The sequence below is a fragment of the Panthera leo genome, chromosome B3, assembly GCF_018350215.1.
Source record: "Panthera leo isolate Ple1 chromosome B3, P.leo_Ple1_pat1.1, whole genome shotgun sequence".
Classification (NCBI taxonomy): Eukaryota; Metazoa; Chordata; class Mammalia; order Carnivora; family Felidae; genus Panthera; species Panthera leo.
In genome coordinates, this window is record NC_056684.1 from 37,263,604 (window position 1) to 37,290,511 (window position 26,908).

The 26,908-nt window shown below is 37.0% G+C and overlaps 1 protein-coding gene across 7 annotated transcripts in view; it reads right to left on the reverse strand.

Annotated features, from left to right (window-relative positions):
• Positions 1-26,908, reverse strand: part of PIAS1 (protein inhibitor of activated STAT 1) — a 120,902-nt gene that overhangs the window by 87,420 nt on the left and 6,574 nt on the right. For 6 of the 7 annotated variants that reach the window (XM_042941594.1, XM_042941596.1, XM_042941592.1 and 3 more), the window contains exon 2: positions 60-504. In XM_042941594.1, coding sequence (XP_042797528.1) covers positions 60-504 — 445 coding nt within the window. Of the gene's footprint in view, positions 1-59; positions 505-758; positions 2,176-26,908 lie in introns of those variants that run through there. The other variant, XM_042941595.1, reaches the window with a different exon arrangement.

A 26,908-nucleotide genomic window follows, 5' to 3' on the forward strand; every position in this document is an offset into this window, starting at 1 on the left:
AATGCGTCTCCCCACCTCCTGTCCCAAGTAACCAAATAACCATCATAGAATAATCTTACCTAGACTGGTGGGTTTTATCAGTTCATCCAGTAAATCATAAAATGGTAATTTTTGAAGTTTTATATCCGGATGTACTGGGTGAAGGGCTGATGTAAGATGTGGGAGTTCCAGTTCATGTTTAGGTCCCAGAAGAGAAACAGGGAGTAACGGCGATGATGCAGGGTGACCATCATAAGTGAGCTGTGGAATGGTAGATGGAGACAAAGTTGCTGGCATAGGACTTGAATGGACACTGGGGATGGACAAGTCCGCGGGCGTCATGATTTTCTGGGGGAACCTCCGCCTATAGAGTTCTTTAATTTTCATTTGTACAGCAGGACTGCAGCCAGCCTTTAGCAAATGCAGGGCTTTTGTGAGAAGTTCGTGTTTGCGTCCGTGCTTGTTTCTCCCAGCGTAGCCCAACAGTACTTGGAGTTCAGAAACTCTAAGGCTCATAACCATTTGCTTCGAGACAAAACAAAATGTGAAATGTTAGTATTCCCATAGTATAATTTACAATATTAAACAATACTTTATTATAACCCTTTCTCCTTATGGCTTGCTTACAGGCCAGCTCATTTATAGTCAATTCTAGCTATTTCAAACTTAAAATAAGTAATCAAAGAAATTTTAAATTAATACTCATAAATTCAACAACTTCTACCCAGGGTTATGAAAGATGTAAGATGAAGTATTCACCAGGTAGAACCACACCTCACCTCAGTCCACTGTGTTGATTCAACTGTCAGCTATTCACCAAGCACTTACTGAGTCTCCAGGAGAGTGCTGAGTGCTATGTGGATGGCAAAATATAATGATGAGCCCTCAAGAACATTTATTTTCTTGGGGGGAAATTACATAACTATATACGAAACACATACACAGCCCACTTCAAACACCAGATGCACACAGCAGGGTATAAATAACATACTATCAGGTATTACCTTGTATGCTGACCTCGGAATTTGTAGGACTTAAAAACTATATACCCTTTCTGACCCATTATTTACCAGATATATTCGATATTTTCATATCGAATTTTCATATCAATATTTTCATATCATATCGTTGTCACTAAATCTTTATTATCTCCACAGGGTGTTATCCCGCTCCTTCTTTACACATGAAGAAACTATGTAGTTAAGAAAGGTTAAATAACTTGCCTAAGGCCACATAGCTACTAAGTAGCAGTCAGGATTCAAACACAGTTATGTACGATTCTAACCCCTATTCTTTCCACTACACCATTAGGAAAGGACAGAGCTGGAAACATAATATTGACTCACTCCACTGGCAAGCCCAGGCTAAAAAGTCTAGGAATTCAATCCACATGCCATAATGTGTAAGGCTCTTGGTTTCCAAAATTGTTTGGTCAATATTTCTTCTTTTCTACCAATTACTAAGAGACTACCAACAGGAAATGCCCATCTCTACCACTCCTCTCATTTTAAAGTGGAAAAAAAAAAAGGAATCCAAAGAGAAGAAATGGCTTACCCAAGATCATATAGTATTAACAGCAGAATCCTGACTTTACCACCACTGACAGGGAGGTGTTAGGGTGGAAGACACAAGTAAGCTTATCACCAGCTATTTTCCCCAACTGTTTTATCCCCTCACCCCATACCAATTACCAATACACAAAAGATAACCTGCCTTTCCTAATTCACTGCCACTCCCTGAGAGGACATTCTACCCCAGCCAATCCTCTTGAAGCTGTTTAGAGAGTGCAAAATAATTAAATAAAAAATCCAAATAGTGAGAAAACAATATAAAGAGCTTTAGATCCAATATAGTTGGTAATTAAACATATGTGAGTCCTTCCTCTACTTCTCTGGCCTGAAAAATACTCTTTCTTCAAATTCTAGCTTTTGTCAGCCTTAGTCCATTGGGCCTGGCAATATTAATGATTCTTTTCTCACTACTTTTATTGGCCACTTTTCATATCTTTACTAGCACTTGTCTTGCTTTATTACAATTTTCTATTTGTACAAGTGATTCCATGACCACTTTGAGGTCCTCCAGGGCACAAGCCAATGTTACCTGAGCCTGACAACAGTAGAAACTCATCAAATGCCTGGACAATGAGTAAATGAATGAATGAAAGAACAAAGTAAATAAGAAAATCACACCAAAAGAAAGAACAGGGGTGGAATCTACAACAATAAGTTATACATGTAACTATAACATAAATGCAAATGAACTCCCAAACTTTTATGTTCTATACAAGGCATGCAAAGAAATACTACAAGCCTTAAAAACAAATTCTACCCCAAATCCTCTAAATGTTCCTCTTTTTTAGATACGAACAGAAATTCAATACTTACTATATTGTCAGCAAGATACCAATTTCTTTCTACTATCCAAATTGTCCTAAGCGTACAAAATAGTTTTAAAGATTTTTATGACTTATTTTAAAAGGAACTGGGACTTCAACTGAAAAGCACTACGTTAATAAGTAAGCTTCTGCTTTTGGAGAAATAACAGAAATTATGCTTCAAAGATTATCAGTTAAAAATAAATTTAGGTTGGCATTAGTCAAATGTACACTTCATTTTACAGAGACAGTAGTAAAAATTTTAGAAAGAGAATAATGTCTTTCTACTTCAATTCCATTCTCCTAGGTCAAACACAAACAAACCTGAAATTCAGTGATTATCACAAACTTTTCACTGATGACAGTTTTTGTCCTTACTCTTTGGGTATAAGGATTTAAATGCACCACAGATGTATTATCATTTTATTTATATGGAAGGACATATTGACAATTCACATAAAATAAAATCTCTTGCTTGATGGTCAAAAGAAAAAGGCTGATGACAGAAGTATAATTTTTTTGTTCTTACAGGATGTGTAATTAATCATCACAATTAATGAGGTACTGTCCTTATTTTACAAATGAAACAACTGGGGGCATCTGGGTGGCTCAGTTGGTTAAGCATCTGACTCTTGATGTCAGTTCAGGTCATGATCTCATGGTTCATGGGTTCAAACATGGCACTGGGATCTGTGCTGACAGTGCGGAGCCTGCTTGGGATTTTCTCTCCCTCTCTCTCTCAAAATAAATAATAAACATAAAAAAAAAAAAAAAAAGGAAAACTGAGACCTAGGCAGGTTAAGAAAGTTGTTGAATACTATACAACTACTCCAAATGTTGTGCTCTTACACTATACCATCTTTTAGAGGAAGCAAACCACAAGCTTTTCAATTAGGAAAGAGAAAAACCTTTTAAAAGACTAATTGACTTAACATCTAATCTCCATTTCAAGCATCAATATTTGGCTTAAAAGAATTGGTGGTTCGGATAAGAAAAGAATGCATCTGGATTCAAATGAACCATTGCACCTTAAAATCAGGTTTGGTGAAAGATAGGGTGCTATCCATTGCTGTTATTGGAGCAGCTTCTGCACGCTCTTAAGGGCTGTAGTAAGCATACAGAATTTTTAAAAAATATTTATTTATTCTTGAGAGAGACAGAGCACAAGTCTGGGAGGGGAAGGGGCAGAGAGAGACGGGGGGGGGGGGGGGGGGGGGGGAGGGGGAAGGGAGGAAGACACAAAATCGGAAGCAGACTCCAGGCTCTTAGCTGTCAGCACAGAGCCCAACATGGGGCTCAAACTCGCGAACCACGAGACCATAACCTGAGCCGAAGTCAGACGCTTAACTGACTGAGCCACCCAGGTGCCCCAGCATGCAGTATTTTTTAAAACTAAATAAAAGGGGGGCAGGAAACACAAACATCTGAAGCATCACTCAACAAAAAGCTTCAGAGAAGCATGGAGCAGTCAATTCACAATGTAAAGTGTTGACAACACAGAGGAAAACTAAACACTTACATCTGAGATGGTGAAATGCAATATATTTTAATCTGTCATGTGTTTAAAAATCTCCATTTGTTAGCACTACAACAAAATGAATATTTATAACTGAGGATAACATCAACCACTGCTACTACTAGAAATCATTACCTCCTCAAATAGCATGCTGCTGACTCTACATCCCCAAATGATAAAGCTGTCAGAACCCTAGGGAATTCAGAATGCCTGAGAAATGTACATACTCTGAACACAGAGCATTCTGTGAGGGGCATCTTTTTAAAATTAATTTTTGGGGTGCCTGTGTGGCTCAGTCAGTTAACCGTCCTTCTTCGGCTCAGGTCATGATCTCACGGTCCGTGAGTTTGAGCCCTGCGTCAGGCGACAGCTCAGAGCTCAGATTCTGTGTCTCCCTCTCTCTCTGCCCCTCCTCTGCTTACCCTGTCTCTATCAAAAATAAACTTTTAAAAAAATTTCTTTAAATAAAAAAAATTAATTTTTTTAATTAAACAGGCATATGCACACAGTTTAAAAAGTCAAATAGTGCAAAGAGAGAGAAAACAGATGTCCCTTGCCCGGCTCCTATTTTTCACATCCCTGGGGCAACCTCTTTCAAGGCTTTTTGGCAATTTCTTCTGGCATTTTTCACTATATTCTATATAACAGGTTTATGTGTTCTTAAAATTTTTCCTTCAAGAAAAAAATGACTTATTATAAACAATAATGGTTTAGCGCTATGACATCTCTATCCCCAAGTTCCCATTATAATTTTTGGTTGAATCAATTGTTGTTTACATTATACTATGGTTGTAAATGATATTCACAGTTGAGCAAAGTACATCAGGATTGCTCTTCCTTTTTTGTATGACCTGGCTTTCCTTAATTAATAACTGCACCATTTTTGTATTTGCTTAGTTTTCTATGTAATTACTGCTAATTCATCTGTAAACTGCTAAAAGTATAACTTTCCTACTAACGTATTCAAATACATCAGGTAAACCTGTTTTAATTTCTTTCTTAAATATATAACCTTCTGTAGCCCTCCACCAGGTTCCAATTTGGACTGCTTACTCTCTAGACCTGGGACACAACTGTGGTCACAGAATTTCCCTTCAACATATCTTGGGAATTTCCCTTGTCTCTCTTCCATATTGGATCCCATTTCCTTGATCTCACTTTTTTCTCTTCGTTTTCTTTTTTGAGTAATTTCCTCCACTAGATTCCAGAGAAGGAACTGGAAGCTACAGTTTTTTATTCTTTGCATTGTCCAAAAATATCTTCATTTATCCATAATTAAGAAGTGAGTTTGGCTTAGTATAGAATTCTAGACAGGAAAACAGGTTCTGTCAAAATTTTAACAGCCTTTCCTCAAAGTGTTCTGGCTTTGAGTGTTGCTGTTAAGAAGCCTGGCATCATCCTGATCTCCAATCCTTCATAGTCACCTGTATATCCCCCTCAGGAAGCTTATAGAAGCTTCTTTCTACATGCTCTGCAATTTTACAGTGTTGGGTCTTAGTGTTGGGTTGGGTTTTTTGGTAGGGCTTTTGTTTTTGCGCTAATTGTATGAACTGGTAATTGCTGAGTATTTTAAATTTAGAGAGGCATGTCCTTCCATTCTGGGAGGTTTTCTTACTTTGTCTTTTTTCTAGTCCTTTTCTTGTATGCCTATTATTTGGGTACCGGTCTTCCTAGACCAATTCTCTAACTTGTCTTTATTTTCTTTTTTCTCTTGCATTTTACATCTCTTCCATTTAGCTCTATTTCCTGAGAGATTTCCTCAACTTGATCTTCTAACACTCCTATTAAAATTTTCATTCCCATGAGCTCTGCTCTGTTGCATGCCTTTTTTCTTTTCTTTTCCCCCTACGTCTTGTTCTTAGTTTTCATGAATGTAGTATCTTGTTTTCTCTCTGACGATATAAATAAATTGGATATATGACATTGTTGTTTTCTTCTGCTGTCTGTGTGGTCTCTGCAACCTCTGGGTTCTTTTCTGCTATCTGCTTTGGTACCTGCCTTTCATGCCTGACATTTTCCTCAAACGACAGAGGATCACTGGTTTACATTTGTATCTGAAAGTAAGATACTAAAAACATGATCAGATGATCTGAGTGAGCAGACTGGGGTACTTCATTCTAGGATGATCAGGCAGGAACTTGGCTATTTTGAGGATTCCTTTTTTCCTTTGGTCTGATCACTTTTGACAGAGAGGAATCCTCTAGTGTTCTGCTTTGGCAGTATAAGATTGGCTTCCAGTGCTCTCAGGACAATGGGGAGAGAGGAGGGGGAGGTCTTCACCTTTCAAAAAGAAGACATTTCAACTGAATCTCCTTTCAGATATGTAAAATTTTATACACACACACACACACACACACAGACACGTGTGTGTGTGTGTGTGTGTGTGTGTGTGTGTGTGAGAGAGAGAGAGAGAGAGAGAGAGAGAGAGAGAGAGAGAGAACACTATGCCAACTATAAAGGCAGGGACCAAATACAAAATAATATTCAAGCAATATCAACAAGTACTGCTTTTTGCTATTAAATAAAAAGTGCCAGGATTATTGTCTCATTAGTCATGACCTTATATTATTAAAGGTCACCACTAAATTGTGAATAAGAATTAGGTACCTCCCGTTGAACAACATAATTACTTTCATTCACACATCCCACTGCAAGTAGTCTACAGGATTAATCATAATAAAGCAGACTATATTATGAATCTTTATCTGGTATCAAATAACAACTGATAGTAAACCAAACTGAATTCTGAACACAGACAAATTAGGCATTTAACAGTGTCATATTTCATTTATGCCTTTGCTTTCTTCCCCCGCCCCATACTTTTGCTTTCTCTCCACAACAGCAATCATCAATAATTCTAAAACTGTATACATTAAAAAGTTTGTACAGTACAACACAATTATTCTCTCATTATTTTTAAAGTCAGATGCTTCATCTACTGAAAATGATTTCTACATCATTTCTAATCCTCTCCATCTGAAATGGTTAATAAGCAGTAGTAATTGGCCAGCAATGTCCAGTTCAACCAGAAAACCTAGTTAGACAGTTTCTACTAAGGCAACAAATCAGGCTAATTATCTCCAAAATCTTGTTCCACCCAATTTCTCACACTGTATTTATTTCTCAATATAATATAACTAAAAAGTGACCTCTAGGGCCTACTCCTCCAGTTGATCTTCCTCTTCTTCTGGTCTTTATTCCATCATACAGGGTGCAGTTAGTCCCACATAATGACAAAATATGGAGATCCCATTCTCCTTTAAGCATAAACCTAGCACTGTTCAATTGGTGTACCATGGCTTTGGATTTTTGATAGATAATTTGAAAATCATCCTCATTTATGTTCTATCACATTTCATGAAACATAAGGACGTGTCCTTCAAAAGGCTCCTTCCAGATGAGAACTTGGATACTAAAAATAACAAACCTAACTCAGAACATTTTAAAACTTGGATGAAATATTTTTTCTAATAAAAAACAAAGTTTAGAGTGTGAAATTCTAACACATTGCCAAACTTCTTATGCAGAGGTAGGAAAACATGACTTTTATTTAAGTAAAAGGCTGTTCTGCCCACAGATGTTCAATAAATGCTTTTTGGATCAACGCACAGCCCCTAAATGAGTATGAAGAAAAAGGGAATACGGGAACAATGAATACATAGAGATAAGCTAGTCTTCAGAAACAGAAACACATAATCATCATATTAATTCGATTCTCAAAAGTTACTACACACCTACTATGTGCTACTAGGTACATGCATAATATAATATGGTACTAGTATACACAGAGCTTGGATTCCAGTACCAACTTGACCACTAATTTACTGAATCGCAATCTTTCACAGGGTCTGTTTTCTCACTTCAAAACATGAGAGATTAACTAGAGGTTCTCAAACGTTCCTTAAAATATCAAAATTCTATAACTGTATAACTCTATTAAAGGAAAGCTTTCTTCTCATTCTTCCATTCTTCCATTGTTAAGGAAATATAAACAATCTGTATAGTTAGTGAATCTAGATTAGTAAGGTTTTCAATCAAATTTTTTAAGTGTCATTTACATGGGCTGGCAGAATAAAAATGATGAACCTAGTATGTGTTAAAAGCTTACAATATCCCAATCACGTACTAATTATAGTAAATGTGATTAACTTACGTAACCCTCATATGAACCCAAGAGACAGACCATTATCATTCGTATTGCATGGATAAGAAACTGAGGCTAATCTTGAATTCCAACAGTAAATAAGTGATGGAGACAGAGCTCAAACCCAACCTGACTCCAGAGCCTAAGCTCATAACAACTAACCAATACAAGCATCTTACCACAATCTCAGCCAGGGCACATTGTGTGTTACACTGAGACAGGGGGCACTATATGACATAAGGAATTTAGACTACACAGAGTAAACAATCATATTTGGGGGCAACAAAATGTGATAAAAATAATGTTTAAGGCTATCCAAGTAGCCACCTATGGGACAGATGAAACAAAAAAGACTAACAAGATTTCCAGCTAAAATATATGGCAACAAGAATTATTTATCTATATATAAGGTAAGAAGAAAATGTGACAGTCAACACAGAAGAGATAGGACCAAGAAATAATGCAAAGAAAAACTGCAGGTCACATGCAATATTCTAACTACATCTTTTAACAATTAGAACTTTACATAATCATGAGAACAATCATCATTCACTTTTATTGTGGGTTTTTTTTTTGTAAGATTTTAAGTAATCTCTGCATCCAACATGGGTCTCGAAGTCACAACCCCGAGATCAAGAGTCACATGCTCTTCCAACTGAGCCAGCCAGGTGCCCCCATCGTTCACTTTTCAATAAAATCTAGAATTTAAAAATAATAAGCAGGACTTGAAGAAATTTTAATTCTATCATATTATAAAAGATTGAGGATTTTTTTCCAAACTCCCCTAACCAAAAACAAGCAAAACACTGCATTTGCAATTGGAAGATACCATATCTCATCTAATTTAAGTTTTCAAACAAGGTAAGAAGCCATGAAAGAAATAATATACTCTATCTGAGAGAACGTTAAGAAACCTAAAAGGAGGAAAAGACAAGTATGAACAAAACACAATGTGAGGGGAAAAATGTATTCTCTAACTAAACAAAAAGTATTTAAATCATAGCCTTCTGAGTCCCAGAAAAGACATTTAGGTGAAGCCCTAGAGGGAAATTATCAAGAGAACTATTTCAGAGTAACAGGTGTAACCTACTCAAGGTTACAGAGCTAGCAAGTAATGGAACCCAACTCAAAAGTCAGATGCCAAAGTCCACGTGATGTTGCAGAGTACTGATAATGACACACACTATCTGATAATTTGAAAATGATGTTCTTGGAAATAGGAGAATCCTAAGAGTATAACATCAAATAAAATTTTAGGAATCTTCTTGTCCAACTCTCCATTATATGAAGTTTTACTGTACCCCCTTAAATGATGGTCTCCCAGCCTCTGCTCAAACTCTTCTAAGACTTCACAATCTAATCTTAAAGCGATCTTCCTTACACAAAAGCTCTATGAATCAAAACTTTCCTTTAACTCCACCCAATCTTTCTGAAGTTGTGTTCCATTGGTGTTCCACAGAGTCTATTCTTTAAATGTGTTGAGAGGGTTCTCTTCCCTCAACTGGCTTGGTTTCTAGACCCCATCCTACCCTGATCACTGTTCTCTGGAGCCCTTAAGCAGTCCACTGTTTCTGTGTACACTCTGAAGTGATTGAAACTTTCCAGATAATGGCCTAATCTTGAATACAGCAGTGTTACTACCTCTCTTATTTTGAACACAGTATTTCTACCATGTAACCTAATAAGGCATTTGCTTTGTAAGCTGACTGGTTTGTTTTATCTGGGCAAGGGGAAGGATGTGGTGTTATGTTTTTGTTTCAGCAGTGAGGGGAACTTGCATCTACATCAAATTGTTGTTTTGTACTAAGCTTGAAGTTAAGTGAAACGTTTATTCATTTTTTTTTTCATAGGAACTGCTTTTAGGCTAAACCTTATGTTTTAAAACAAAATTTTTAAATTTAAAATTATAACTTTATATCAGGTGCTATTAAACTTCATTTTTTTTTTCCAGTTCATCATTCTAGCCTTTCAAAACCCCTCTGAGGAAATGCACTCTTCACCCTCTATTGCAGTACATACATGGTGTTAAAAATTGTTGATTTTCTGGTCTCTGTCCTTGCCTAGACTTTGAGCTTTTCAAGGACAAGCACTTATCTCCATATCACCTAGGCTAAGTATAGTACATGACACTTGGTTAAGTGCCCAGGAGATGATGATGAACTAACTCCCTTTGATTCTGTCATCTAACGTATTCTTCCCAGTGCCACCTACAAAATCAGAATTTTGCCTCTTAAATATTCAAAGGTCATCTTTAAAACTTGGGATATAACAGGATCAAGTACAGAGCCCTGTGGCACATCCTAAGAGAGTCCCCTTCAGATAACAATAAGGTTACAAACAACATTGCTCAACTACTTAGGATGCAGGTGACTATTTTTCCCCAGGATACCCCAATCTTAAGGTTATTATTCAAAACACTTTGTCCTTAATTATTTAACTACTTAATTAAGGTTATCTTTCAGTCTTGATTTACAGACTTGCTTTTCAGAGAAAAATAAGCTTAGCAAAAGATGTACACAAATGTTCTAAAAGCCTGGGAATGAGGCGCCTGGCTGGCTCAGTCAGAAAAGGTTCTTGATCTTGGGGTCATGAGTTAAAGCCCCACATTGAGTGTAGAGATTACTTAAATAAATAAATAAACTAACTTTAAAAAACAATAAAAAATAAAAGCCCTAGTAATGATTTCTCAAAAACTACAGAAAAATATTAAAAAGAAAAAATATAGGGGCGCCTGGGTGGCTCAGTTGGCTGAACGTCCAACTTCGGCTCAGGTCACAATCTCAAGGTTCAGGAGTTCAAGCCCCACATCAGACTTGCTGCTGTCAGCGCAGAGCTGGCTTCAGATCCTCTGACCCCTCTCTCTACCCCTCCCCGCTTGTACTCTCTCAAAAATAAATTTAAAAAAATTAAAAAAAATATGTTGCAGAAAAATGTTGTTCAGGTCTTACAATCACAGCCTGCCTAAGTGTTTTTAAAAATCCCATCAGGGATGCCTGGCTGGCTCACTCAGTGGAGTGTGTGACTGACTCTTGATCTCTGGGTTGTAAATTCAAGCCCCACATTGGCTATAGCGATTAACTTAAAATCTTTTTTAGAAAATCCCATCAGAAACCTGTAACAACCCTTCCTTTTCTACACAAAACACTTTCACCTGATTATTTCTTTGGTTATAGATAAGAGAAACAACTTCACAACAATAAAGTTAACAATAAAATTGCTACTTATTGCAAAACTTACACAGAGCATTCTTCAGAACAGATTATGATTAATATTTATATGCAGAAGTTTTATAGTAATGAAATCAAGTTTAAGAAACTGCTCATATTCTCTTTCAAGAAATTCCATTAATGTACATAAAAATACATTTCAAGGTGAGGACCATGGAAAAACACTACACACTTCCTGAAATTTACTAAAGAGAAGAAAGATGAACTACTCCTAAATCTCTGACGTCAAAAACTCTTAACAGTAGCCGTTTTAACATATCCAGAATACAACAACAACAACAACAACAAAATGTTAAAGTTACTGCCAAGGAAGGAGAAATTTTTTTAAGTACAAAAATAGGAGGAAAAAGGGGCACCTGGCCTGGGTGGCTCAGTCGGTTGAGCATCCAACTTTGGCTCAGGTCATGATCTCACAGTCTGTGAGTTCGAGCCCGGCATCAGGCTCTGTGCTGACAGCTCAGAGCCTGGAGCCTGCTTCAGATTCTGTGTCTCCCTCTCTCTCTGCCCCTCCCCTGCTCATGCTCTGTCTCTGTCTCAAAAATAAATAAAAACATTTTTAAAAAATTTAAAAAATAGGAAAAATGTTTAACTGGTATGTCTAAAGGACAATTTACAAACTAGCCAACAGAAGAAAGAAATATACTCTAGTTATGCTAAAAGAGTATGTTAGCTTCTGTTGCCATTACAAAGTGAAATAAAATGTTTATCATAATCAAAAAGAACAATAAGGAGAAATGCATTCTTAACGCCATTCTTTAAACATACAACTAATCAAGTTCCAAAGCCTTTCTCCAAATACTGAAAGCAACCACCATTCTTAAAAGTACAGGTTCAATTCTTTATTTCCTAAATCTAGAAGACATAATTTTCCACTTGAGGATCAAAAACGTACCAATACCTTCTGAGACAGAGGAGAAACAATACCTATCAGAGCACTGTAAGTCTAAAATGGTAAAAAGGAAGAAACGAACGCAGGCAAACTACCTAGTTTGGAAGAAATAACAAGGAAAAGGCCTTTTAATAAATCAGTATTCAATCCTCAGGTTTCCACTAATAACAAAACTGGAGTATTTTTCAGGAAAATATAATTGAGGTTTTTTTTTTTATACTTCAAAATTTACTTATTTTAATACAGTTAGCTGCCAAGACATCACCAATCAAAATCCCAAATAAAACCTATAACTAAGATGCAATTTGATTGGGCTTCACATTAAAGACCTTTAAGGGGTGGGGCGCCTGGGTGGCTCAGTCGGTCGAGCGTCCGACTTTGGCTCAGGTCATGATCTCACGGCTTGTGAGTTCGAGACCTGCATCGGGCTCTGTACTGACAGCTCAGAGCCTGGAGCCTGCTTTGGATTCTGTGTCTCCCTCTCTCTCTGCCCCTCCCCCACTCACGCTCTGTCTCTCTCTCTCTCTCTCTAAAATAAATAAACATTAAAAAAAAAAAAGAACTTTAAGGGGTGCCTGTGTAGCTCAGTCAAGCATCCAACTCTTAACTTTGGCTTGGGTCATGATCTCACAGTCCTGAGATCGAACCCCATGGGGGGCTCCAAGGTTGGGTATGGACACTGCTTAATATCCTCTCTCTCCCTCTCCCTCTGCCCCTCCCCTGCTCATGCGCTCGCTCAAGAAAGAAAGAAAGAAGGAAAGAAAGAAAGAAAGAAAGAAAGAAAGAAAGAAAGAAAGAAAGAAAAAGAAATTTTTAAGTCGAGCTTCAATTTAAATAACAGGATACTCTAAATCAGCATTTTCTAAACTAGGCTCATAGTATTAATAGATATTCAGAGAAATAGGGTTCTATGGCAAAACAAGTTCAAGAAATTCAAGATTCTGTAATTCTCAATCATGCCCTCCTTTCTCAAGTCATATTTGAACACATAAAAGGTCCTAAGAAGGCCAGCAGAAATGTTAACGTTGCATCTAACATTCTGCAAATTTACTTATCCACAAAGCCTTCTTTATTATTATATATTAATCTATTATCATCTCATTTCTTAGCACTTCACAAAAGAAGATTCTAGAATAAATTATAAGATCTTCAAATTTTCCAGGAGTTCCCTTTTATGCCTGTTGCTCTCACAAAATTATTAAAAGCATCCCCTTCCACCCTTAAAAGTGCCCCAGTATGGATGATAAATTATACGGTCATTGTAGTATTAATACTCTAAAACTAAACATGAGTTATAAAACATGTGAACTACCTTTACCAAATGTCAAATCAATATAGTCATGTTACTGCATGCAGTTAAAATGTTATGTAGATGATGACTGATCTCTAATCCTTTTCCCAAACTTCTTAAGGAATTCTGTGCTAGCAATCTTACATATCCTTTCAAAATACTCTGGACTAATGAACTCTTGCTAACTGAACTCACAAACCAAACAGATTTAGACAGCAAACAATATCTTCAATTGCACAGTTTTAAAGAGTCCATTATATCAAATCCTAAGGAAAAAAAATTCTTTTTTCTTAACTATTTTTTTTAAGTTATTTGTTTTGAGAGAGAGAGAGAGAGATCAAGCAGGGATGGGGCAGAGAGAGGGGGAGAGAGAGAATCCCACACAGTCTCCATGCTGTCAGCACAGAGCCCAATGCAGGGCTCAATCCCACAAACCATAAGATCATGACTTGAGCCAAGATCAAAGAGTCAGACGCTTAAGCGACTGAGCCACCCAAGCATCACAGGAAAGAAAAATTTCTAAAAACATTAACGCAGTCCATAAAAGAAGTTTAAAGTTTTAAAAGATATTTGTAAAAACTATTCCAGGTCTTAACTCTGAGAATTCCTCTGTATTCTTGACTCTCTTTTTCACTCAGACCAGTCTTCCTCGGTGACCTCATCCATCTCAAGACTTTAAAATGCCATCTCTAATTCAGTAATTCCCAAATCCACTTCTGCTAAACACCTTTATGTCCCACAAGTACTCAACTCAACATGTCCAAACCTAATACATCAAATTTCTGTCAAACCTTCCATCCACCTAACCAGCTATACAAGCCAGAAACTTCCTCAACACATTCTCCTTCACTCATGTCTATTTACCAAGTCATTTCAAATCGTACCACTTTAAAATGTCTAAGTCCTTATTATCACTTTAATTCAGACTACCATGATCTCTTCCTAGATGTCTACAAAAGACTCAGCTGTTCTATCTCCAATATTATACCCTCCAAATCATTCTCCACACTAGTGATCTTTCTAAAACATGTCTATCAGGTCATTCTCATGCTTAAAACTTGCAATGATTACCCACTGCACTCAAGATGGGGGCCAAACTTCCTAGCATGGCCTAAGATATACTTGATGATCCAGTCTCAGCCACTGCCACTAACCCCCTTAAACCAGCTCTCCATCATTCAGGATTCGTATATACATGCTGTTCTTTCAGCAAGTAATTCTTCCCCCTCTCCAACCTTTTCCTAGCTAACTTCAACTCATTCAGGTGTCAAATTAGACATTATTACCTTTGGGATACTTTCTTCAGGCAACCCTCAACATTGGTAAATTTACCTTCCCATATGCTCCACAGTTCAACCCAACAGCCCTTATACTATATGCAGAAAAATCCTGTTTACTTATCTATTCTCTATCAAACTATACGCTGTCTATACAGACTGTATCTTGTTCCTTGTCAATAAAATATATGAGTAATGATAGTGTGGGATCTGTCTTAAGTATTATGAACCATTTTGGTAATGCAAACTTATTAGAAATTATACACATTACCTCCCTCAAATAAAGACATTATATAAATCTGCCCAATGCCTAGTCAACATGTTACTGGTATCCAAACAATAAATTACTTAGTTTGGATGGTTAAAGAATGTTGGCCTTAGTCCTACAAAGAATGAGGAGATATACAAACTGTTCAAATTGTCGGGGCACCTGGGTGGCTCAGTTGGTTAAGCATCAGACTTAGGCTAAGGTCATGATCTCACAGTTCTTGAGTTTGACCCCCCCATCGGGCTCTCTGCTGTCAGTGCAGTGCCTGCTTCAGATCCTGTCTTCCTCTCTCTCTCTGCCCTTCCCTTGCTCGCTCATGGTCTCTCTCTCTCAAAAATAAACATTAAAAAAAAATGCCCAAATTGCAGGAATTAGAGGGGGTGGGGAAGAGACGGCATATAATCAAAAAGTCAATCTGACTGAAGAGTAAGTGAATTCAAAAGGGAAATTAAGATATGAGACCAATTTAGAGGTTGTTGATAAACACCAATATGATACTAATAATAAGTACTAATAATAAGCAAAATAATAAGGGTGGTAGTTGGGAAGGAAAGAAAGGCATAACATTAAGAAAGATGTGACAGGACCTGGATGTGGGGAATTTTGTAGTTCAGAGGTTAGAAACAGGGAAGCCTTCCTTGAGCACCCAAACTATGTCAGATCTTCTTGTTAACATATACATACAGAATTCTGTCCTTTTCCTTTACAAAACTTAGTACAGTTTCAAACTCATAATTCCAACATGATAAGTTCTGATAGCAATCTGACCCCCATCTTCCCAGAATTTGCATTACTCTCTTACATCTGTCTCCACACATGAATCTACTGCGTGTTCCATAAAACATACCTCAGTGTTTTCTCTCATTACCTTTGTTCATGCTGTTCCCTCTGCTTGAAATAACCCCCCTGTGATCACCAACTATCAAAAGTCTTCTAAGGCCCAGTATGAAATAAGCTTAGGCACAAGCGACCTCTTCCTCTTATGAATCCATTGTTAACTACTCATACAGTTACTCTTTTATATTACTTTCCATTATAGTTTTTCTAGACATTTCTCTCCCCCACATGAATGAGGCAAACTCCTTGAGGTCAGGTATGGGGGGAAGGGAGCAGAGGTAGGTGTGGAGAACAAAAGGAAATTCTAAGCATAAAAACAGCAGAAGTGAAAGCATCAGAGGACCAATGAAAATAAGTCTAAGAAACATCCACTCCCAGGGCACCTGAGTGGCTCAGTCAGTTAAGCGTCCAAGTCTTGATTTCAGCTCAGGTCATAATCTCACGGTTCATGAGATTGAGCCCCGCTCTGGGCTCTGTGCTGACAGCATGGAGCCTGCTTGGGATTTTCTCTCTCCCTCTCTCTCTGCCCCTCTCTTGATCTCTCTCTCTCTCTCTCTCTCTCAAAATAAATAAGAAGGAAAGAAAGAAAGAAAGAAAGAAAGATCCACTCCCTCTCCCAAAGGATTCTTTTTTTTTTTTTTAATGTTTATTTATTTTTGAAGAAAAGAGAGACAGAGTTTGAGCAGGTGAGGGGCAGAGAGAGAGGGAGACACAGAATCCAAAACAGGCTCCAGGCTCTGAGCTGTCAGCACAGAGCCCAACTCGGGGCTCGAACTCACAAACCGTGAGATCATGACCTGAGCTGAAGTCAGACACTTAATCTGAGCCACCCAGGCACACCTCCCAAAGGATATCTTATACTGGGTTCTACAGACTCCTACTTCCCTTCTAATCCTCATACTACTTATTGGTGATAATACTTCCAGAAAATCACTACCCAAAAGAAATATAATATAAGCTCCAAATTCAAGCTACACATGTAATTTTAAATTTTGTGCAAACTATACTTTTAAAAAGTAAAAGAAACAGGTAAAATTAATATTTTACTTAATCCAAAATACCCGAAATATTATCATTCCAACATATAATCAACTTAAAAAATATTACTGAGCTATTTTCCATCCCCCTTTTCACACTATGTCTTCAAAATCCATTGTATATTTGCACCTCCGGCACATCTCGATTTGGACCAGCCACATTTCAAATGCTCAATAGCCACATATGACTAGTGGCAACAGTTATGGACAGTGCAGCTCTACAACAATATCCCTGTCATTCACTGAAGGTTTTAGCACCTGCCTCAACTATCCAGACTCCAACCCAATACCCTCAGCTGTGTTTCTTAACTTTCTATCATTACTCTCCACCCTCAGCCACTCACTCCGGTGGCCACACCTTGGACCTTTCTACCAGAACTTATACCACCTCCAAAATCCCTGATTCAAACACTAAATCCTCCAACTACCACCTCCTATTCTTACTTAAGTACCTTCACTGCAACAATTCAACATCATAAATATCTCCAATTCACTGACTTTAATCACTGTCTGTCCATCCACCCTCTTCAGGTCCAGCTTAGAAAGATTCCGTTGATCCATCATTAAACTTTCCTTTGCAAAATTCCCTTCCCCCCTATTGCTGGCACACTCAACTGGTTCCAACTTTACAACTCAGGCAGACAGAAGAATCCATGCACACAGGCAAACAGATGTTACTATACATCTATAATCCTCAATTGCAATGGGCACAGGCATCCCACTAAATTTTCCAGTAAGCCAGCAATCAAACTTCCCATGGTAATTATGTCAATCTTTTCCTTTTTCCTCCCATATCTCCTTTCTCCAAAAACTACCTTTAATAAGTATACCTTAAACAAATAACTATTCAACTTTCTATAACAAAGCACTCAACTGTTATGTTAGTCAAAAAAAAAAAAAAAACTTTCAATGGAAACCAGTTTGACAATAAATTTCGTATTTAAAAAAAACAAAAACAAAAACAACTTCCAAAATCTCAAAGCAGCATTTTTTTTGCTAATTATAAAAACCCGTGTTCTTTATAAAAATTCAGATACAGAAAGGTGCGAGAGAACCAGGCTATTTTTCATGTACTTGACTGGAATACTAGAATGTAAGTTTCACAAGGGCCAAGACTCCATCTGTTTCACTCCCAAATGACTACTGAGCATCTAACACAGTATCTGGTACATAAATCAGCCCTCATTTTTAGTGATGGAATGAGATCCTTGCCTTAAGTAACCGGGATATGAAAGGCCAAACCTGAAGCAAGGAAAAGGAAAAGGAAGGGGAGAATACTTGTTTTCAAGATTTAGCACAGACTACATTTAGCCCAGTAAAGGAATAATTATGTTTACTTTACATAAAACTTTTTAAAATGTATCAAGCAAAATAATGGAAAAAATATATGATGTGTAACGCAGACTTTAATGGTTTATGCTTCCACCAACCAAAAAGATAAGACTTTTCTCACCACTTCAACTCAACTTCCTCATGGATTACAGCATGACACATATAAATCTAAGCACTTTCCAAGACTTAACCAAATGTTGATCACTGTGGCAATTAACTTAAGTCCCTTTGTCTTCCCCAAACACCTTTAGGCAATTTTGCTAGATTCTACGGGCATATGTATTTACCACAGTTCTGCGTGTTTTCAAAATGAGGTCTCCAAACCTTCCCCCTCCACCTCCACCTATGGAATCCTCCTCTTCAAAGAACGCTGTATCAAATTTGGAAATTTATAAGACTATGATATAATTAGATGGTTTAACCAGAAGCAACAACTTAAAAACAACCTTACAAGTAAATAATATACACAACTAATATTTCACTGCCATTTTTTTAAAGCAAACTATTAATACAAATTACCTAAAAGGAACTACAGAGGAGACAGGATGAGGATACAGCAAAAAAGGCTTCAAAGTTTTGGAATACTCTATTAAGCGTGATGTTTTATTAGTCCTCTATAAGTTATGCATTCCTCTACAAAATTATACATATTATTTTGTATACACATTTTTTAAAGCAACCTACCTTTTAGGAAAGAACACAATTTCTATTATCACTCATAAATCTTAATTCAACATTGGCAACTATTTAAGAATGGTTATCATATATTAATATGGTTCATATTATGAGCTTCACAAAGTTTACAATGTCCACCAGTTAAATACAAACTGACCATACACAAACACCTATCACATTCCCTCCCTAAAAAGAAACAAAATGACAGTAAAGGAAGAAAAAAGAAAAATTAAGTCACAAGCACAAAGAGCAAAAGACAATGTTCAACTGGTTTAAAACAAAACAAATAAAATAAAAGCACAGATCCAGTCCTCTGACAAGAGAAAACAGAAAATGAAAGGGAGAAAATTACTAAAGGATTTATACAAGACAATTTCCTAGAAGTGAAGGGGATGTGTCTCCAGACTGTGCCATCAAGCACCTTAGCACGATGACTGAAAAACACCCATCCAAGGCATTTCATCATGAAGTTTGGCCACACCAGGAATAAAGATCCTAAAACCTCCAGACAGGTCATATAAAGGTTCAAAAATAAAATGGCACTTTGTACCATGTATAATGTGAAAATAACCTTTACTTTATGTTAGGGAAGGCAAGGATATACAATAGAAAATGTCTGTTTTAACAGTTCGAAATTCTACCACACTTCAAATTGTCTAGTTTCATTCAAGGGATAAAACTAGCCATTAGAGGAAATTTTCTGAAAAGCTAAGATCTGTCAAAGATTTAACAGTAAACTAACTTTCAATAGGATCATTACTTTACTTAAAAGTCCTTTGCTACTAATAGATTTTGGTTAATTTAGCTTGGCAAAATACTAACCTGAAATGAATGATCTTTTTTTTTTTCTTTTTTTTTGAGGGGGAGAGAGAGAGCATGTGTGCACACCGGGGCGGGGGGGGGGGGGGGGGAGGGAGAGAGAAAGAAAGAAAGAGAGAGAAAGACAGAGAGGGAGAGAATCCTAAGCAGGTTCCACGCCCAGCCCAGAGCCTGACACAGGGTTCAATCTCAAGACAGTAAGATCATTGACCTGAGCCAAAATCAAGATGCTTAACCAACTGAGCCACCCAGGCACCTGGAATTATCCTTTTTTAAAACCATGGGCCCAGCAGGACGGGAGGTAGGCAGCGGGCAGGCAGGTGGACAGGAGTGATACAACAATTTCAGAACAAAAGACTATAGTAAGTTTTCCAAAAGAGTTAGGTTATGGTAACTAATTTTTTTTTTTGTTTTTGTTTTTATTTGTTTGTTTGTTTTTACTTATCTATAGTATTCTCATGTGAAAGTTGAGGAGAAACAATTTTAAATAACTCAAAAACGTAGAGATTCAAAGTTAAGTAAAACATACAGATCAGCCATGCATGGCTCTATTACTGCTCTTAAGCAGATAATTTTGATGCAAGATAATATGTCTCCACCTCTCCACCAGACTGAATTCTTTTCCATCAGTAATTGTTCTAATGATCTCTGTATGATGACTAGCACAATACCATGCACACAGAATACACCTGAATATTTAATCAATACATAAATGACTATCTAAAAAGGCCTAACTAAATAAAAAGTAAAACAAAATCTCTTCAAAATCCATGTTTTTAATGAGCTTATGAAAGACTGCAAAAGGGAAAACATTGCAGGATCAACTAATTTGTAAATCAAGTGAAAAAAATTATTTCTGTATTCATTCATAAGATATTACTTCAATCAAATTCCCTAAACCAGGGCACCTGGCTGGTTCAATCAGTAGAGCACGCAACTCTTGATCTCAGGATTATAAGTCTGAGTCCCACATTGGGTGTAGAGACTACTTAAAAATAAAATCTTAAAAAAAAAAAAAAATACCTCAAACCCATAGCTAATTAATAAGAGCTTAACTATTTGCACTTCACACCAATATCACCTTTTCCCTTGATTAACTCTATGTGCAGAATTACATTTGATGGAGGACAAACTCCCTGAATCCCAACAGCATTCACAGTATCCTCACCACGCCAACCCCAACCCCACCATACAAATACAAACATCACCCTCAGAGCCCAGCCCTTCAAATAGATTATGTACTTATGATGACAAGACATTTGAACATCAAAAAATGAGCCACTTTTACTAAAGCTACAGATAAAACTGGAATATGTTTGCAAAACGAAATGTTCAGTATCACCCTCCACACTCAACAGAATCACCTGTTAAGATCAGCAGATTCCAGAAAATACCTCAGTACAGTATGAAGTGTTTACCTACAAGAAAATATGTTCTAAACAATTATCAATCAACCCATTAAATAGCAAAGCTGAACTTAACCAAACTATTCAAGAGTTACAGCACATTTTCATATGCAAATAACGCTGCTAATTACAAATGAGTGTTATCTGATATTCTTTCTATTGGGCATAGCAGGTTTGCCACTTGGAAAAACTCTGGGGCTCCTGGGTGGTTCAGTCGGTTAAGCATCCGACTTTGGCTCAGTTCATGATCTCGTGGTTCCGTTAGTTTAAGTCCCACATTGGGATCTCTGTTGTCAGCGCAGAGCCTGCTTTGGATCCTCTGTCTCCCTCTCTCTGCCCTTCCCCTGACCACGCATGCATGATCTTGCTCTCTGTTTCTCTCTCAAAACTAAATAAACATGAGGCAAATTTAATTAAAATATTTTTTAAAAATAGTCTGGAATTAAGAGTTATTAACTTTAACTGTTTCCCCCTTCTTATTAGTCTAAACTATTCCTGGGATTACAATTTAAATTTAGGAGTGAAAAATAATGGCAATCCTAAAATTCATATTACTGTCCCTGAATTGAATAATTAGTATTCAATTACACAAAGAATGGCACACTTTAAAAAAAAAAAAAAAACAAAACCTTTCACCTTTAAGATGTCACCTGATTTTGAAATCACAGATTGGAATAACTTTTGTACAAAAGTCTTCATTTTCCAGGGGTGCCTGGGTGACTCGGTCGGTTGAGCATCTGACTTCCGCTCAGGTCATGATCTCGTGGTTCGTGAGTTCAAGCCCCGTGATGGGCTTTGTGGTGGCAGCTCGGAGCCTGGAGCCTGCTTCGAAATCTGTGTCGTGCTCTCTCGCTCTCTCTCTCTCTCTCTCTCTCTCTCTCCCCCTGCCCCTCCCCCGTTCGCGGTCTGCCTCCCTCTCTCTCTCAGAAATAAATAAACATTAAAAAAAAAAGTTTTTTAATCTTCATTTTCCAGTCTTAACTTGACACCCTGGGGAAAGACACTTGAGGAATACAGAGGCTGAAACTTTTCAAATACAACTCTAAAGAAGGTAGAAAGAAACTAGAAAAGCATTCTGAGTTTTATAATCTCTAGGTTCCACTTCAATCCCACAAGAGGGAAAGGAAGAAAATGAAATAGGTCGAATGCAAATCAATCATCTTAGATACCTGGTAAGAGCTAAGAAGATCTGCCAAAGAGGAAATTATTGGCTAAAATAGGTTAGGAGACATCTGTATGGGTTTTTCATTTATCCAAGCCATTTCTATCCTCTACAACAGAAAAAAGCCAATCAAGGGTTGAGACATAACCTTGAGAAAATAAAAAGTTATACAATTCCCTCTTTATTACTGACTTAAAACACTTGAGAGCAGAGTCATTCAATGCAATGCATTAGTATTTTTACTACAGAAATGCAAGATATAATTCAACAGTTTCTGCTTGCAAACTTGCCTTGTAAATGGGATCACTATTATCTATAAACAAGCTATTTTTTCTTTTAAATAATAAAAAAAAATACCACGGGTGAGAAGGTGAAAGGGCTAGTCTCATTTTAAGCTACAGACTCTTGCACTGTGACTCTTATACAAGCAGTGTTCAGGTTCTCCAAGATTTTGCTCTCTGGACTCTTTTACAGTCTAGAAAATGGAGGACGCCCAAAATCTTTGTTGATTAAATCTATTCATATTTACTGTATTAGAAATTAAAACAAATTTTTAAAAGATTTATAATTTTAAAATAATAAATTCACAGGGCGCCTGGGTGGCTCAGTCCATTAAGTGTCCAACTGATCTCGCAATCCGTGAGTTTGAGCCCCGCGTTGGGCTCTGTGCTAACAGCTCAGAGCCTGGAGCCTGCTTCAGATTCTGGGTCTCCCTCTCTTTCTGCTCCTCCCCCACTCATGCTCTATCTCTCAAAAATAAAAAAAAATAATAAATTCACTATTTGTTAACATAAATCACATGTAAATTTTAAGAACTATATTCCAAGACAAAAATATATTAAGAAGAAAACTGTCATTGTTTTACATTTTTACACGCCTCTTTAATACAAACCTCTGGCTTAATAAAGACAGCCTGATTCTCGTATCCGCTTTTGCATTTAATCTGCTGCATGAGGTTGTTGTGACTAAAGTACATGAAGAAAATTCAGCCTCACACAGGTATGTAGTTGGAAAAAGATATTTCAATAGCCTTTTCAAGTAACTATGGATACTCTTTGATCCTTCACCAAAACTCAGCAAGTGGCAGTTTCTTAAAGGCTGTTGCAATATGGAATCTGAAACCGGATCACTGAATACTTCCTACTCTGATTTACTGAAATCCATTGGTCTATCTTCCATTTCCAATGTATCTTTTTACCCATGCATGATTTTGTAATCCCATGCATTATTTAGAAATCATTGCTTCACTGAGTTACACAGCTCTTCCAAATGTCGACACTTCCACTACACAACTTCAATGTATCACATTCATTAGTACCACCAGTGATCTTATCAAAAAGTACCGGGAACCTATCAAACACAGTAGCAAATACAAGTCTCCCAAAATTCCGTTTTCCCTGGAAAGCTTGAATTTTATCATCAGCAACAGATATTGTCAATTGTTCTCTTGCACAGAAACTGTCTGCTCAATATCCAAGTCTGTATAACCACACTTTGTCAGCCATTTTTTCAAGTAAAAACGGTATTCCATTAAAAAAGCAGCTAGGTTCAGCCTACAACTCAAACAACTGAACAACACCTTTTCTTTCAGTTAACCATAGGGTTTGGTACTCAGTAAAAGTGCTTTTACAGGTACTTACCATTTCATCACACAACGTGTATCTTAAAATGTACTCAAGGACTGAGACATAATCAATCAGTACATTTGGGGGGGAGGACTTATTTAGGACACTAAGTGTAACTGGCATTTATTTTTTAATTCCAAATGCACGGTCATGTGCTAAACTAGTACAGTTTAGGGCCACTGCCTTAATTCATGCTAAGCCACCAGCAGTTTTACCCAGTACTGATTTTGCAAACACCTTACTACTGGTTAGAAAAATCATTTTGACCTGCAGGACCCCCAGAAAGAGCCTGGTGAACCACTAGAGGTCTGGAAAATGGACTCTGAGAACCACTGTAATAGCTAATATATTACATACATGACTTTAAAGAAGATTAATTTTTAAATAAATATTGTTATAACAAGAATGTTTAAAAATACACACACATGCATAGAGATATACTCAAATCACTGATAGCCTGGTACCTCACAGTGGGAACCCAAACATAATGAATGACAGAATGTGGCAGATACTTCTTGAATAAATAACAAATGATTGCCAAGTACCTACCATAAGCGAGGCTATAAGCTAGGTGCCTCTATATTCCCATTCTTGGGTAACTTACAGAACCCTAGAGACTAGAATGATGATTTTAATGTATGAGAAAAATGTTTATCCTGAAATCTTTCAGATCTTTTTTTAAGATTAGACCTACATGCCTGCAAGAAAAAGTCTTAAAATTCACCATAAAGCACAAGATAGCATGTTAAATTCTATTTTAAGCACTATGCCATGAAGCTAAAAACAGGCTTGCTCACATTCAGAAACCCAAATACAAAATGAACTGCTTTGGCTGTGCACTGCCAGAATCCCATAAAGAGCTTACATTCCATTTCTCCTCAAGCCAAACAACCCTTACCTGTTTTAGTTTTTATTCCTATTTTTCAGTGAAACTCCAAAGTTAATACCATACATGTTACAGTTATTATGGCATCTATTAAAAAAGCAACAATATAACAAAACCATCAAAACAAGTTAAGAACTTTTAGACATACACATTGATAAATTCAAGAGGTAAACCTCTATAAACATACATACAAAATATGTGTGCTGTTAAAAAGAATGAGACCATCTCATTTTGGGATATGGCATGGAAAGATCTTCAATAAATATTATTAAGAAAGAAAAAAAAAAGGCAAGTCAAAGTATAGTAGGTATAGTATGATCCCATTTATGTTTTTAGAAAATATATTCATGTACATGTACATTCATTTAGTAATACTTATTAAATTCCTTCTCTGTGCCTATTCTGTTCTGAATCCAGACATATAAACATACAAAAAATTACAAATATTATACAAGCACACACACATGCCCAAAGAAAAATGAATAAGTCAGACACAGAAGACTATATATGATTTCATTTATATGAAATGTCCAAAATACTAATCTGCTTTCTGTCTCTGTAGATTTGCCTATTTTGGACATTTCATATAAATTTACAAAGACATAAAATCTACAGAGACAAAAAGCAGATTAGCAGCTGCCTCAAGGTGAAATGAGTTGTGGGCAATGGGGGAAATAGCTGAAAGGTGTAGGATTTCTCTGGGGATAAGAAAAATATTCTAAAATGGACTATGGTGATGGTTGCACCACTTTGTGTATGTATTAAAAACCATTTAACTGTGTATCTTAAATAGATGAACTGTATGGTATGTGAATTATATCTCAATAAAGCTATTATACTCCTCACTCCCAAAAAAGAATAGACACCAAAGTGATTGCCTCTGGTGGGAGAGGGGGGGGTGTGAAGATAATGAAGTCCCTTAAAATTGTACTCTACTTACTTCTATACCATTACAATAAGAAATGTATTCACTTATTACATACGTAAGTTAAAGAAATATAAAAGATAAACCTGAAACAGTCCTTCAAAGATATCTATATTTTTATTATCTATATATTATCTATATAGATATCAAAGATATCTGTATTATTCTGGATATGTTATTCATCTACAAAGCAGCCATGAAAAAAAAAATGTGAGGTTGTGAATATTTACAATTTAGACCATCATACAGACATGTACATCAGCCCCTTTACTAATAGAAACAAATGTTGAACATAATTTGTTCATTTCACAAATATATCTTAAGCATCTACTGTGTCCACAGGGTAGGGATTGGGGAAAACGAAGTGGTATACAAAGTACAACACTAATCAACAAAAAGAAACAAACTACCAGCTCTGGCTTTAAGTTAAGGACTTTTGCCATAGAGTGGAGGAGACAAAACACACACAAAGTGGACGGGGATCAAACTATGTAGAAAATCCTGAATACGTGAGAGCTAAAACTTTATCCTGTTTTCAATGGAAAGCCATTGGAGTGACAGGATGAAAAGAATGTTTTGGGAAAATTAACCTGGCAACCAAAGGGGGGAAACTGAGCAGGAAAGGTTAAGAAGGAGATGAAGTTTTAAAAAACAGGAACATTGGGGCGCCTGGGTGGCTCAGTCGGTTAAGCATCCAACTTCAGCTCAGGTCACGATCTCGCGGTCCATGAGTTCGAGCCCCGCGTCGGGCTCTGGGCTGATGGCTAAGAGCCTGGAGCCTGCTTCGGATTCTGTGTCTCCCTCTCTCTCTGCCCCTCCCCCGTTCATGCTCTGTCTCTCTCTGTCTCAAAAATAAATAAACATTAAAAAACAAAAACAAAAACAGGAACATTTGCTGGGGCACCTAGGTGGCTCAGTAAGTTGAGCAACCTACTTGGGCTCAGGTCATGGTCTCATGGTATGAGTTTGAGCCCTGCATGGGGCCCACTGCTATGGGCGCAGAGCCCCTGCTTGGAATGCTCTGTCCCCTTCTATCAGTGCTCCTCCCCCGCTTACACTCTCTCTGTCAAAAATAAAATAAACATTGAAAAAAAAATAGGAACATTTGCAACAATCCCGTGAGACATACTGATATTTCAGTTACCGGGTGGTGTTCAAAGGGTTTTGATGTATTTTGTTTGCTTGATCTAAGGTGAAACAGAAAAGGAAAAAAAAGATAGTTTCTTCATTTTGCTGAGT